The 16,501-nt window shown below is 41.1% G+C and overlaps 1 protein-coding gene across 3 annotated transcripts in view; it reads left to right on the plus strand.

Moving 5' to 3' along the window:
* The window catches only part of INTS10 (integrator complex subunit 10), a 203,639-nt gene that overhangs the window by 132,869 nt on the left and 54,269 nt on the right, over positions 1 to 16,501 (plus strand). For all 3 annotated transcript variants that reach the window (XM_033915345.1, XM_033915356.1, XM_033915365.1), the window contains one exon: positions 13,571 to 13,650. In XM_033915345.1, coding sequence (XP_033771236.1) covers positions 13,571 to 13,650 — 80 coding nt within the window. The remainder of the gene's footprint in view (positions 1 to 13,570; positions 13,651 to 16,501) is intronic.

Here is a 16,501-nt window from a genome sequence, read left to right on the forward strand (position 1 = left end):
AGCCCTAACAGCAATGACAGGAGGCTGCTTCCCCTGTCACTGCTGTTAAGGCTCTGCACATGTGTCAATCGCTCACTGAGTGATTCAATCGGTCGCGTTGCATGCAAATGATTTGCACAGAGGTGCAAATCATTTGCATGCAAACTTGATAACACATCGATCGCTGTGGGAGAATTGGCCAACAGCGATCGAGTCCCTGTCTTTAGTGCATCTAGCCCTAAGTTCTCCTGGGACTTTGGCTATGAGTCAGAGAGATTCTCTGTAGAGGGTAATTTGACTGGCTTACCATCAGATCCATCTCCACTACATGAAAAGAAAAATTCACACTGCCTCACTGACTTTATTAGGGAAATTAATTACTCCATTCAACCCACCCTAAAACTACTAGGAATGATGATAGATAGATGCTGCACCATGCAACCACAAATCAATAAAACAATACAGAAATCATTCGCAGTTATGAGAAACTTAAGACAAGTTCGAAAATTCTTCGATAGAACACAATTTCGGCTCTTAGTACAATCCCTAATCCTAGGTCTTTTAGACTATTGCAACATTCTCTACCTCCCCTGCCCAGCAACAATGATAAAACAACTATAAACAATTCAAAACATAGCACTGAGACTTATCTATTCATTGAGGAAACATGACCACATCACAGAGGCATACTTCAGCTCACACTGGCTTTCAATTCCGGCAAGAATACTATTCAAATTCTATTGTCTAATTTTTAAAATCATAAATGGCGACAGCTCAACCTACCTGAACAACCATCTCATCCAAACTATATCTACTAGACATAGGAAAACCCACACTCCATTCACGTACCCTCCAATCAAAGAAGTCAAACGGAAAAAACTATATGATGGCCTCCCAGCCACACAAGCAGCAAAACTCGACAACCAAATCTCCAATCTACTAATTACGACCCCAGACTACAAAACATTCAGAAAAGAAATAAAAACTCTACTCTTCAAGAAATTCCTGCAAACGACTTAATACCGCTAGCTCCTTCCCAATTCCACTTCCCAATACCTTCCCGATTCCCCAAAGAAAGCTCATCTACTCCTTATCTCCACTAGAAATTACCAGATATCTTCTTCATGTAATACGTTTTTTGTAATTCTTTTGTAATCCACCTTGAACCGCAAGGCAGTGGCGGAATAGAAATCTCGTAATGTAATGTAAATGGCAAAAGCTATTCTATTTAATGTAGAGATGGATGAGGAACCCAGAGCAGAAATACTGCACATCCTCCAAATTGACCCGCCCAAGAGCCCATTCACAGAATCCTCAAGATTGTGCAGATGAGAATGTGGGAAATCTACTTTTCTGTTCAGGGTGGTTGACTCTATGTACAGAGATCAGAAGACTCCTGGATTTCAATTGCAACAGCTTTTTCACCATTCTATGTGGTTGAATAGATTGGTAAAAGGGACAAGAACTTGAAGTTGTACTGTTGCCCCTGCAGAGAGAGGCTCAAGCATTGAAATCTTTTGGCAGGATATTCTTTCAGCATGCTATGCTGACTGCTCACATAGCTTCTTACCAGCTCTTCATGGGCATTTTCTTGCAAAACATTACTCCAGGCCTCAGATCTTAGGTATAATGTGCTAGAACAGTGTGCTGATAAGCTGTGCCTGGAAGAAAATCTATCATCAAAGAGTATATAATTTATATTTTTTTTATTTATAGTCCGCCTTTAACAAGACAGATAAAATCACATCCAAAATAAAACATAACAATTATACATATAAAATCATGCAGTGAAACATTTCATCTTTTTCATCACCATACTTCATTTCACAAAATAAGTGCTGTTTCAGTAGTCTTTTAAAAATACTCAAATCCCCTTGCTGTCTTATATAGACCGCAAGTCTGTTCCATCCTGCAGGGCGTGCACATGAAAAAATGCTTGCTCTAGTTGCTTTTAATCTTTTTATATATATATATATATATATATATATATCTTGCTCTAGTTGCTTGTAATCTTTATATATATATATATATATATATAAATTTTTATTGAAAATATTTACATTTCAACAAGCTAATAGCATAAAGGAGAACAGTCTGCAGTGATACAGAAATGTTCAAAAAAACTCAGGGTGACCAAGTCATCATTGAACATTTGTACATTAGGAAAGCAAACACAGAAGTGTATAAATTTAAGGTTCCTATCTCTAGGTACCAAGGCTGATTTCTACTCCTCTTCCAACTCTTGCAAGGTCTCCCTTATGTAAGAACATAAGAATTGCCGCTGCTGGGTCAGACCAGTGGTCTATCGTGCCCAGCAGTCCACTCCCGTGGCAGCCCGACCAGTGCCCTAACCGAGACCAGCCCTACCTGCGTACATTTTTCCTGTGATTGTAAGCGCCACTTGTTTGCAGATAATTAAATGATTTTACCTCATATTACCACTTTAAGGGCTTCCCAAAGAAGCCCTGGTTTAATGTCCTCAACATCATTAAACTCCAAGTATTCTAAAATAACTTTATTATTTAAGATTTCCACATTAAAAGTATCAAAAAGAATGTCACCGTGTGGTTAGAAAAGCCAAAAAGGAATATGAAGAAAGGCTAGCCAAAGAAGCACAAAATTTCAAACCGTTCTTCAGATATGTTAAAGGGAAGCAGCCTGCTAGGGAGGAGGTGGGACCGCTGGATGACGGCAACAGGAAGGGAGTGGTGAAGGAGGAGAGAGAAGTGATGGAAAGACTAAACATGTTCTTTTCGTCCGTATTTACAAAAGAGGACACATCCAACATACCGGAACCTGGGCAAATCTTCAAAGGAGACCAAACAAATAAATTAACATCCATGGAAGTAAGCCTTGAAGACGTACGTAGGCAGTTAGAAAAATTAAAAACCGACAAATCACCTGGCCCGGACGGAATCCATCCTAGGTTGCTGAAAAACTAAAGGAGGAAATAGCGGAACTACTACAGCAAGTTTGCAATCTATCCTTGAAAATAGGAGTGATCCCGGAGGATTGGAAGATAGCCAATGTTACGCCCATCTTTGAAAAGGGATCAAGAGGTGACCTGGGGAATTACAGACCAGTGAGTCTGACCTCGGTTCCGGGGAATATGGCAGAAGCGCTGATAAAAGAGGGCATCGATGAGCATTTTGAAAGAAATAAACTTATAATCACAAGCCAACATGGCTTCTGCAAGGGGAGATCGTGCCTAACGAACTTACTACACTTCTTCGAAGGAATTAACAAACGAATGGACAAAGGGGACCCCATAGACATCGTATATTTAGATTTCCAAAAAGCCTTTGACAAGGTACCCCATGAACGCCTACTTCAGAAACTGAAGAACCATGGGGTGGAAGGAGACGTACATAGATGGATCAGGAATTGGTTGGCGGGTAGGAATCAGAGGGTAGGAGTGAAGGGCCACTATTCGGACTGGAGGAAGGTCACGAGTGGTGTTCCGCAGGGGTCGGTGCTCGGACCGCTGCTATTCAATATATTTATAAATGAAATAAAAACAGGTACGAAGTGCGAAATAATAAAATTTGCAGACGATACCAAATTATTTAGTGGTGCTCGGACTAAAGAGGACTGCGAGGAATTACAATGGGACCTGAACAAGCTAGGGGAGTGGGTGACGAGATGGCAGATGAAGTTCAATGTAGAGAAATGTAAAGTATTGCATGTAGGAAGCAAAAACCCGAGGTAAAGCTATAGTTTCAAGTTCAAGTTTATTAGGATTTTATATACCGCCTATCAAGGTTATCTAAGCGGTTTTTACAATCAGGTACTCAAGCATTTTTCCCTCTGTCCCGGTGGGCTCACAATTTATCTACAATGGGAGGGATGTTATTGAGTGAGAATACCCAAGAAAGGGACTTGGGGGTAATAGTAGATAAGACAATGAAGCCGTCGGCACAGTGCGCAGCAGCCGCTAAGAGAGTGAATAGAATGCTAGGTATAATCAAGAAGGGTATTACAAGCAGAACGAAAGAAGTTATCCTGCCATTGTATCGGGCGATAGTGCGTCCGCATCTGGAGTACTGCGTCCAATATTGGTCACCGTATCTTAAGAAGGATATGGCGATACTCGAGAGGGTTCAGAGGAGAGTGACACATTTGATAAAAGGTATGGAGAAACTGGGGCTCTTTTCCCTGGAGAAGAGAAGAATTAGAGGGGATATGATAGAGACTTACAAGATCATAAAGGGCATAGAGAAAGTGGAGAGGAACAGATTCTTCAAACTTTCCAAAACTACAAGAACGAGAGGGCATTCGGAAAAGTTGAAAGGGGACAGATTCAAACCCAATGCTAGGAAGTTTTTCTTCACCCAACAGGTGGTGGACACCTGGAATGCGCTTCCAGAGGGCATGATAGGACAGAGTACGGTATTAGGGTTCAAGAAGGGATTGGACAATTTTATGAAGGAGAAGGGGATAGAGGGGTACAGATAGAGGACTACTACACAGGTCCTGGACTTGTTGGGCCGCCGCACGAGCGGACTGCTGGGCACGATGGACCTCTGGTCTGACCCAGCAGAGGCACTTCTTAGGTTCATGGATTACAAAGCGATGAACAATTTTTGGGGAATACAAACATACATTTCATAAGAGGGAGATGCGGGGAGGAACTACAGTTTGGTATAGGAAAGAGAGGAAAAAAAGGGTAAAACAGTAGGAGTTATGTTAGATCAGTGCTTGCCTGTTTCGAGTGGAAATGTTTACTGAACTACCAAGGCGAATTAGTTAAAGGCATCCCTATATACGTAACTTTTTAATTTTGATTTAAACTTATCAAGGGTCTTTTCTTCTCTTACCAGAGCTAGTAATAGGTTCCAAGTTTGGGAAGTAGTGACAGAGAAAAGTGTGTTATGTCTAGTGTTTATAATTCGTAAAGATGGAGTGGTAAGTAGGTTTTTGTCCTCACCCATCATTGAATCTCCAAAGAAGCCTAGGCCACTTTTCTCCTGCTCCATGCAGTATTAAACTACCGGCGCATGATCTGAGAGCATGCTGCTCACTATTTGACACAATTTCACTCGTGTCAATAACTGCTCTTCTCCTAGCCAGTAATCTATCTGAGAGGAAGTAGCGTGCACCGGAGAGAAATATGTATAGTCCCGTTCTGTGAGGTGTACCTTTCTCAGATCACAAAGATTCCAATGACGTAACATTGACCGCAAGCCATCCCTCTCCGATTTTGCATAGTGTATTTTGGGGGTAGAATTATCTGGTGATGGGTCACCTCCTCCACACAGCTCTGGATACAACTTTCTAGCTTCTGATAAAAAGCCCCTGGCTGTCATTTGGAGCATAGATATTTATTAATGTGAACCATTCACCACTAATCTGGAGTACCACAATTAGTTAGCTACCCTCAGTATCACGAATCACCCATTTGCACTCCACATGTATCTCCCATGCAATTGCAATGCCCATTCTTGTACAATCCCACTTGGTTCATGTGGAGCTTCTCAGTCAGAGTCCAGTTCCCATGGTGAACCCAGATTGCTTTGGTCTTATGGCATGGCTCTTCAGCGAATGGTTATTTGGAGGTAGTCATTGCTACTCTCCTCTGAGCTAAAAGGCCTGCAATAGTGGTGGCCTAGGCTAGGATCTGGAAGGCCTTCCAGCTCTGATGCACCAAAGATCAGGTAAAACCATTCAGGGTGCCAATTCCTGTGATCCTTGCTTTTCTACAGGCTGGTTTAGAAAAGGGCCTGGCAGTAGTGTCTCTCAAAGTTCAGGTGGCAGGCCTCTTTTGCTTTCAAGCTCAAGAGGGAAAGGTATTGCTAGGAGCTCATCCAGATGCAACCAGATTTTTGAGGGGGGCACTCACTCAGATTGCAGTCTCTGTTACGCCAGAGTTTCCCATCGTGGAATCTTAATATCATCCTTAAGGGCCTTAATAAGCCTCCATATGAGCTGCTGCAGGAAGCTCTTTCCTGGACTTCACAGTCGGTCCAGTATTTCTCATAGCAATAATATCTCTATGAGAATGGTCTCAGAATTACAAGCTCTTTCATGCAGAGACTTATCTCAGGATTTCCCTCTGCACGGTCACTTTCTTTCTGCCAAAAGTTGTTTCAGCCTTTCACATCAACCAAGAAGTTTGTTTGCCCACAGTTTAGCCTGCAGGTTCAACTAAGCAAGACAGGGTAGCAAAGAATTCTACTCCATTGTCTGGAAAGGACTAATGACTTTTGCCTTTCCAACCATCTGCTTGTTTTAACCAGCCAGTCAAGACAAGGCAGACCAGTGTGCATAGGCTGTGGCAAACAGCTGCCTATCTTTCAAAGCTCATTCAACCAGAAGTATGGCATCTTCATGGGTAGATGCCTGGACAGTTCCCCCTGAAGAGATTTGTTGGCAGCTATCTGGTCTACTCTTCATACCTTTACAGAGTTCTATAGAGTAGATGTGGCAGCATGGGAGGATGTTGCCTTGGGGTCCTCGATTTTGTGGGCAGGTTCATCTGCCCCACCCTAGATATCTGTCACTGCTTTGGTACATCACTTATCTAATCTAATCTTCACTTTATATACCAGGTCATCTCCCAGTGGAGCTCGACTTGGTTCACATATAATTAAGACTAGAGTACATAGCAAAAAAAGCATAGGAGAAAAAAGAACTATAATTAAGAACTAGAGTACATAGTAAAAAAAGCATGAGAAAAATAACTATAGTATTGCCATTTCATTGAGACTGTAATTAAACCATTTAAAAATTGCGAGAACAACAAAGTTTTCAAGGATTTACGAAATAATTGCAGCTGGCCTAAAAGCCTAATGAAGTCAGCAAGTTCATTCCAGATCTCTACAAACTTGAAAACAAAACATCGACTGAGCTTCCCAGCAGATTTAATTCCCTTAAATAATAATAATAATAACAACTTTATTTTTGTATACCGCCATACCCAGGGAGTTCTAGGCGGTTCACATCAATTAAACAAAATTTAACAAGAAATTACAATTAACCAGATTTACAAGTAATGAAGATGTTGAGGGGAGGATAACTTATAACTTATATCTTTGTGTATTTCTCAAATGGCAAAGTCTAAGGGTATTCCAACATAAGGGGACAAAAGGATCAAATATTCCATAGAGAAGCTTAAAGATTATGCATGCACATTTAAACTGGATCCTAAAGCAAACTGGGAGCCAGTGAAACTTTCTTAACAAAGGGGAAACATGATCATACTTTCGTTTCCCAAAGATGAGCTTAGCTGCAGTATTCTGTATCAACTGAAGTCGTTTTAGACTGCCCTGCTTAATGCCCAGATAAACTGAGTTACAATAATCTAGCTGTGCAAGCACAGTGGATTGTACCAACATTGAGAAGTGTTCCTGATGGAATAGTGATCTGACCTTCCTCAACATGCACAACCTAAAAAAACACTTTTTTTTGTCAAGGAATTTATATGTTCATGGAATGTAAGTGATGAGTCCAAGATGACACCCAGGAATCTAGATGAAAAATCTATATGTAATGAAATACCTGTTTTCAGTATGACAGAGGAAGGGAGGTTTTCTAATCTTGGCCCAACCCAAAGCAATTTGGTTTTGGCAGTGTTCAATTTCATCTGAATAGACAAAACCCATAATTTAAGTTTAGAAATGCAGCAGTCTATACTAGAGACCAGGTTGTTAAGATCAGGGTCAACCTCTAATAAAATGAAAATATCGTCTGCATAGGTAAATATAGTCTCTGCTGATGAAAGGCAAAAATTTTTCAGAGAAGTCATATATACATTAAACAAGATTGGTGACAGCGGAGAGCCCTGTGGCACCCCGCAGCTAGATTTCCAAGAGGAAGAAGTCTCACCCTCCAAATATACCTCATAAGATCGCAATGAGAGGAATTTGCTAAACCAATTCAGTACAACTTGGTTTAAACCAATATCTGATAACATACGAATCAGGATGTCATAATGAATGACATCAAACGCAGCCAACAGATCAAATTGCAACAATAATGCACATTAATTTTGTATCTGTAAATTTTGAATCTTTGAAATTAATGATAATAGGAGGATCTCCATACTAAAATTTGGCCTAAACCCATAATGAAATGGTAACAAAATAGAAAATTTCTTCAAGTAGTTGGAAAGTTGGCTAGAAATAATTGACTTAATCATTTTTGTCAAAAGGGGTATATTTGCAATCGGACGATAATGAGAGGGAACTGTAGGGTCCAGATCGGCGCTTTTCAATAATGGTGTCAAAGTTATGTTCTCCATACTCAACGAAAAGTAACCATTTTCAAGAAAATGATTTAATAGTGAAGTCAGCCATATGATAGCTTGTAAAGGAATATCCCCAAAAAGATAAGAAGGAAATGGGTCCAATTTGCAACTACATTTTTTCAATTTTTCTCATAGTTTTGAAACATAAGTTTCTGAAACTGGATCAAAGGTGTTCCAAAAATGATCCACTGGAATTACCGTCCACCTTTTGGAGCTTAAAAGGAAGTTGTCAGGATTTACAACTGGAAATGTATCCCTAATGAGTGTAATTTTAGTATTAAAAATTTTTGCTAACTCCTCTGCAGTTGGAATACAGTTTTGTTTTGAATTTGTGCTCACTGAGGTTAATGAATGCCAGAGCTTAAAAAGGATATTACTTTGATTATCTGAACTAGCTATTAGAGAATGACACGGTGGCGGTTTACCCGCGGCCACCGCATTTTAGCCGCGGATCACCGCCGAAAACGGGGAAGAAAACTAGCAGTCGCTGCGGCGACGGGGACAAGGCCATTCACTGCCCGCAGGGCGGTGAATGGGTCTTGTCCCCGCAGTGAGGCATGAAGGATCGCGCGGTCCCCGCAGCTCACACCCGCCTGCCCAATCGATTCTAGTGTTTAGCCAGCTCTCTCCCTTCTCCTCACCTTAGTTTGTAGATTTTCTTTTTCGGCGACCCGCACGCTATCAAAGAGCCGCTGCTGCTCAGTTTCGATCTTCTGCTCTGACGCAACCGGAAACAGGAAGTTGCAGCAGAGCAGAAGATTGAACACTGAGCAGCCGCGCGTGTGCGGCTCTTTGGGAAAGCGTGCAGGTCGCTGAAAAAGAAAGCCTGCAAATTAAGGTGAGGAGAAGGGAGAGAGCTGACTAAACACTAGGATCGATTGGGCAGGCGGGTGGGGGCTGCGAGGACCGTGCGATCACCCGTGTTCCCGGCTCAGACTGTAAGGAGGGAGTGAAAGGGAAAAGGATTCTGGGCCAAGGGGATGAAAACGGAAAGAAAAACCCACAGCAGGAAAGAAAGGGAAGGACAGGCAGGTGAGCCAGATGCTAGAAGCAGGGGGGGGGGGAAGAGAGAGGGAAAAAAGCTAGATGGGGTTGAAAAGAAGAGACACACTGGTATGGAAGAGGAAGATAGGGGAAATCTGGACACAGGAAGGTAACAGAAAGAGGGGAAATTATGTGCATGGGGCATAGGGACAGAGACAAAAAAGGGGACATGCCATGGGGATGGTATATGGACACAGGGGGGGCAATGGCAGATACATAGGGGAGATATTAGAAATGGGGAAAATAGGAGCACAGAAGCGAGATGGTTTGTGGGGATGGGACAGGGATCGATCTCGCAGGCTCCAGTGGCTTGCACAAATTACATTGTAACGTGCCATGAAAATAAGAGGGAGGAAGGTAGATAGATAGGCCACGCGAGAGGAGCTGAAGGGTAGTAGAAAGGAACAGATGGTAAAGGAGGGAGGGAAGGGTGGTGGTGGAAAGGAATAGGACAGACATTGAAGGAGGGTGGAGAGGAACAGACCCTGAAGGGAAATGTGGAAGACAGAATGGGAAGAAGACAGATGCCAGACTATGAGGGAGCGGAGGGAAGAAGATGGGTGCTAGACCAATTGGGGGGGTGAAGGGAGAGGCACAGTAACAGCAAATGGAAGACGCAGAGAGAAGACACACAGTGGATGGAAGGAATTCATTGAGAAGATGTGGAAAGCAGAAACCAGACAACAAAGGTAATATTTAACTAAGTTTTAAAGAATGTTTCCTTTATACGTAAATAAAGAAAAGTATATAAAATCGTACCCGTTTGAGGCTTTTATGTATGCAGCGGTGACGGTGACGGGGCGGTGAATGGGGTTGCAGTGGCGGTGACAGGGCGGTGAATGGGGTGGCAGTGGCGGTGGCGGGGCGGTGAAGGGAATGGCGGTGACGGGGCGGTGCAGAGGATGGTGAGACGGGGACGGGGCGGTGACGGGGACCAATTTTTTCACCGTGTCATTCTCTACTAGCTATCCTAACCCCATAGTAATTTTTTCTTGCAATTCTAATTTCTAAATTATATTTCTTGATGTTAACTCTCCAAATCTTCTTGTCAGATTCTGAATTTGTTTTTTTCCACTTCCATTCCAATCTTCTACACTCCTGTTTTAACTCTCGATGATAAGACGAAAACCAGGGCACCTTCCGTGCATAACTCACTGATTTGGTTGCTAAAGGGGAGAGAGCTTGAAAGGTACATTCTGATAATCCCTTCCGGTCTTTCCATAGATTTTCTGACAGCTTATCAGAAGATATGCAAGGTAACGCTTTTAGTAGATTGGATCAGAAAAACTCTGAGCTGATCTTTTTCCTGATAGTTATAGTTTGTTTCTGCTGTAAGTATTAATAGGGGACATAAAAATTGGGAAACAAAATTCCCCAAGAAAATGATCCGACCAAGGAACCCTCCACCAGTGAACCTCATCTAACTTAGTTTGTTGGTGCATATAATCCGTAAAACTAATAAAATCTAACATAAGGCCCTTTTCATGTGTAGTGGCTTTTATAGGTTAAGATAGACTGAGAATTAAAAAAAAAGAAATAAAATGTAAAGTATCTTTGTTTGTGATGTCATCTAAATGTAAGTTAACCACCAATTATCAACAGCTTTGGGTACTTTAATAGAGCATCAGAAATAGTATGAGAAATAAGTTCTATAGAGTCATTCCAGGATACAGGAGGATGGTATAACAAGAGAATTCCTAAAGGATCTTGAGATAGCTCCTCGCTAAGTGATACTATCATATATTCCAATTCAGGATAGCTAGCTTTATCAGTCAAAAGGACATTAAAAAATGATCTATAGATCAATCCTAATCCCCCACCCTGCTTATCCCTCTTAGAGGCAAAAATACTATTAAAACCATGCGGGCAGATCTCATTTTGGGTAAAAGACTCGCTCTGATTCATCCAAGCCTCAGTAATAAACATTAAGCCAGGGTCGGTATTTAAAAGTAAATCCTTAATAATCTGTTGCTTATTGCACACAGAGCTAGCATACAATAAAGTGCTGGTACTGGAGTGAGAGATTCGTTATACAGATCTGACTTCCTAATAGATGGTAAAACAGTACATTCTGATTCCCGCCATAAATTAATCTCCTACCATGATTTTTTTCTGTTTCCAACAACTACTAGAATTCTCTGAGCTAGGCAGACGTTATTGCTCAAACAGTATTCCAGTATGCTGGAAAGAAAGTAGTTGAACATGTTAAATTAAAATTTGGAAAAAAATAGTAAACATAGCAACCTTAATATTGAATCCATGATTCTTGAATTTAAAAGCCCACCACTAATAGACAATAACCTATCCAATATGATTACCAACAAACCAAAATAAGATCTGATATTAAAACAGATAAACGAATCAATAGCTCATAAGCAATACTAAACCAATGTTAAAACAGATAAAAGCACAGCTTGAAATCTGTACACAACTCAGAATAACAAGTGTACAGTTCGAAATAAACAGAATGCCCAGCACAGTACTTAGTACAGATCAATAATTAATAGTCTGTACTGGAAACAGTTCGCAGTTTTATATTTAGTGCAAGTCAAAAGTTAATTCATTAATCTGAAAACAATGTACAACACAGTACCTGATAATGTTATTGGCCGCTCAGGCTTCCCGCAAATGTGTGTTTTGACTTGCGCCTTAGACGGTGTGCCGGATGGCAGTGTGCTGTAAGGCACTGCTTTTTAAAGCCACCAGCGACCAAAGAGAAGGCGGGGGGAGGTGGAGCAAGCTCACACGCCCCAGCTGGAAACATACAGTCAGTGGTGCAGGGTAGATGGAAAGCTGCTCCTGGCAAGGTTTTTAAAGCCACCAGCGACCAAAGAGAAGGCAGACTCCAATGTCTTTGCAACAGAATGGAAGATTAGGTTCTTACCTTGATAATCTTCTTTCTGTTAGGAGACATAGGAGTCTGATCGATCCGCCCTTTCAGTTTTTCAGTGCACCTGCTTTGGAGAAATCTCTGATCTGAAAATAGAGTTTTTCTCCTGTTAATTAGGTGGACATGTACAGATAAACTGCAAATAAAGTAATGAATTTGCTGAGTTTTGGAGCCGGTGTGTGTGTGTTAAGGCTAGCTGCGCACAGTAGGTTGGTTCATTGGTACACCTATGTTGTGGGTTCATACTAATTATTGATCTCTTTCATGAGTTACAGAGAACAGAAATGTGTTCTCAGGGAAGTTCCTCATGTCCTTCCTCCTGATTTCCTTTCTCATAGTGGAGCTTTGGTACAAACTGAAGAGGGCACTATATTCCACTGGTGACGGAGGAGGAGCTGAAAGATGTGATTGACATCCTTCTGCAAGCAAATCGTGACCAGGGGATATTCACCTAGCAAACAGACTCCTTATGTCTTCTAACAGAAAGACGATTATCAAAGTAAGAACCTTATTTTCCTTGAAGGCCCACCCTATCAGATTTCAATTTGCCTGTTTATGTTTCAGACAGATAAGTATTTCCAGATACTTGTCTTTTGCCTGTCTAAAGGGTGAATAGATTGCTCTCTATTTCTAAAACAGAAATCAGAGATTGTGAATAGCTCTGTTCCAACTTATTTATGTTATGTTCCTATTGACATTGTTTCTTGATTGTACTCATTAAGAGCAGAGCAGATTTGACTTTGTCAGGGTGCTCCCTATGCTCCTCCTTTTTATTTTTCTTCTTATAGTGCTTTAGCACAAACTGAGGAGCTGCAGGACAGCCCAGAGATACAGGATGCAGAGCTGGAAAAATTTACATGGTGCCTTCTACACAACTGATGATTAGAGGTGAATAACCTACTGGTTCAAGGCTCATTTGCCTTTCTACTAGAAAGAAGATTATTGAGTTAAGAACCTAATCTTCCCATAACATGCATTAACTGCATTAGTGTATTCTAACACAATGTGGTAAATCTAGCACTTAGTTTAACTGCCATATACATCTGTTTTATCTTTTCAATGTTTATGTATCATAGTAACTTTTACCATTAATCTATAATTAATGTTGTACTAATAATCGGTTTCTCACTAGTGTGTCTAACTTGTTATTTAGATCAGTGGTTCTCAAACCTGTCCTGGGGGACCCTCAGCCAGTCGGATTTTCAAGATATCTCTAATGAATATGCATGAGGAAGATTTGCATGCCTGTCACCTCTGTTATATGCAAATTTGCCTCATGCATATCTTGAAAACCCGACTGGCTGAGGGTTCCCCAGGACATGTTTAAGAACCACTGATCTAGATACTAATAAAATATTTGGTAAGTGGGGCTGTATAAATACATGAACTAAAATTTAGCATGTTTATTCTAGGTTCCGATCAGAAGCTTTTGCCTTGTACTAATAAGGCTGTTATGCCTTACTGTTTCCAGTTATTGTTAGCATGCTTTAAGGTGAGTGTAAAGGCTGAGGCATATACATAACTTGACCTGTAAAACTTGCTGGGATCATATTAATTGCTTACTGTCCTCATAGGCAAAATGATAAATATTATTCTAAAGAACAATAATGCTGAACATATAGATAGATCTATATGAGACAAAGTCAAGTTAGATTTAGCCAACCTGCTACATATTTTGAAGGCATGAATAAACATGTGGATAAAGGTGAGCCAGTTGATCCTGGATATATGGATTTTCAGAATGTGTTTGACAAAGTCCCTCATGAGATAATGCAGAGGAAATTAAAAATGTCATGGGATATAATAGAGATTGCCTGATACTGGAAAGATCTTTACATACTAGGGAAACAGGTTGTGGTGAGATACTGCATATCATACAGTTGGGGCCTTCAATGGATACAGTGAATCCCCAGCCCTGCTGCTGCAATGCTACCTGAATTTTGTAACTTTTTTTCCCTTGGTGTTTTTAGGGGGCTGAAATGCTTTATCTTTGAACCAGAGAGCAGGTATCAGGAAAGGTATGAAACAGCTCCCCTAGTCTACACATGATTCTTGGCTGCAACTTCTGTGCCTGCCCATAGTGCATCATAGAGTCATGTGCAGATCAGGGCATGCTATTTCACACCTTTTCTGATACCAAAAATACTCCACAAGTTGCAAATAAATAAATACTTCAAAAATACATATAAAGTGTATCAAGTGCATTTAAAGTGCTCAGATCACCAAGCATAAAGTGCTATAAAGTACAAATGAACGTACTAGCGTTGGTTATTTGCCAGGACCATTATGGCACTTAAAAGTTCCATACACCGCCCTCAAGATAGTACAAACTCACTCTGAACATCCTTTGACATATAACATTGTTAAATAAATTACTTATCTTGAATGAATGACAATTCTTAGTAGAGAAGTGGTGTGTCCATGAGATACTGCGCTGGTACAGCTTCCAAACTAAACACCCCTTAACGACCCACTGTGATTAAAACCACCTTGCCTCCTTTCAACTCAAGTTTTGCGTTAGCGTTGTCAGGAAGGGGGGGGCGCTGTAAAAACAAAAATGTTTTTATTAATGAAAGATGTCACTTCTGCCTCAGTGACTAAACAGCACTGCTATCTCATCTCTTCCTCCATAATCAATAAAATCTCAAAAAATAACTATGAAATGAATTTGGCTGCAAAACTACACTAACAATCACTTACTTGGCTGTAGAACAAGGGAAACCCTACCAGAACGTATAATTAGTGAAGACCAAGCAGCCAAAAACAGTTGACTTATCTGCCCTGATCTTACTAATGTCAGACATCCCTAAATTGCACTGATAGGCGCACAAAACCATCAATGAAGTATAATCCCGCCCCTACAAAAATCTTTAGACCAATCAAAGCTGGAATCACTCGATTTCCTCATTTAAACCCCCTGGATTCAAAGCTTGCCACTCAAAAATAAATCTTAAGTTCCTCTGTTAATCTATGGGCAATATTAACTCTCCTTGGCATCCCCACTTGTTTTAATACAGTATAATGGAACTTGTCATCGGAGTGCCTCGCCTCCATCCAATGGGATACAATGGGAGCCTGTAATTGCTGACGTCTAATGTTGGACAAATGCTCTCCAATCCGCACCTTAACCTTCCTTTTGGTATGTCCAATGTACAATTTTGAACATGGACAAATAACACAGTAAATAACTCCCATAGAGTTACAGTGTGTGATAGTTCCTAGGATGAACCAGAAATGTTGCTGCCAGATCAGAGAGCAATAAACACAATGTCCACAAGCTGGATAGGGGAGCCTCTCTGACAGTTCCTGATTCATAACATTGCCTGCATGTTTCAGCATTTCTCCCAAGTTCTTACCTCGCCTGAATGCAAATTTGGGGAATTGTTGAAGGGATGAATACCCAAAATAGGCCAATGTTTGCAGATAGCTTGACAAATTTGGTGACTGAGGGGGGAAGAAGGTAAAACACAAACCAGGAGGTTATTAGACTCTTGAGGAGAAGGTTTTTAAAGCCATGCCCGTTGACAAAATCGAGCCCGCTTCCAGGCTCTTTTTAATACTTTATTGGTGTAACCCCTTTGTTTAAATTTGTGGACCAAAGCACTGGCTTGAATCTGAAATTCCTGATCGTTGGAATATAAACATCTAATCCTTAAGAATTGCCCCATGGGAATACCTTCCTTCAATTTGGTAGGGTGATAACTGCTGTATTCTAGAAGAGTATTGCGATCAGCGGGTTTATTGTAAAGAGTAGTATGAACCTGATAAGCCTCCTTATATACAGATACATCTAAAAAGTATACATTGTCATTTTGGATGCCTGCTCTGTAGTGCTCCATTGCTGATTAAGGAGCTGATCTGAGAACCCTGTATGAGCCGTCACAGTGCTGTATTTCTTTCCTGCCGTAGCATCCCTTGTCCAGCACTGAGCCCACTGCAGCTCCTTTCCCTGGGTCATTGATTGCACTGTTGACTCTCCCTGTTGGAGTCTCTCTGAGCTTTAGTGCAATAGTCTGTGCCTGTGCTGCTGTCTGATAGAATTAAACTGGGTCATTATCATCATCATCTGATAAGAGGAGAAGGGACCTGTCATTAAGTCCAGTGCCTTTGGCAGGGAGGCATTGTCACTGCTGAGAAGCAGATAAAGGAGTTTAGGAAGCAGGAGTGTAAGGAGAGAAGAAATTAGTGCAACGGGGCACAGAGATGTGAGTGTGGTGTGGGGTCTTGGAATAATAAGAGAAGTAGAGGAGAAAGGGAGAGAGTAGAGAGGAAGGTAGAGGCAGAAATGGTTGGAGAGAAGAATTTGGAGTGGCAGGTAACATTGCAGGTAATACACAAAGGGC

Source organism: Geotrypetes seraphini, chromosome 1 (assembly GCF_902459505.1).
Source record: "Geotrypetes seraphini chromosome 1, aGeoSer1.1, whole genome shotgun sequence".
In the NCBI taxonomy this organism is placed as follows: domain Eukaryota; kingdom Metazoa; phylum Chordata; class Amphibia; order Gymnophiona; family Dermophiidae; genus Geotrypetes; species Geotrypetes seraphini.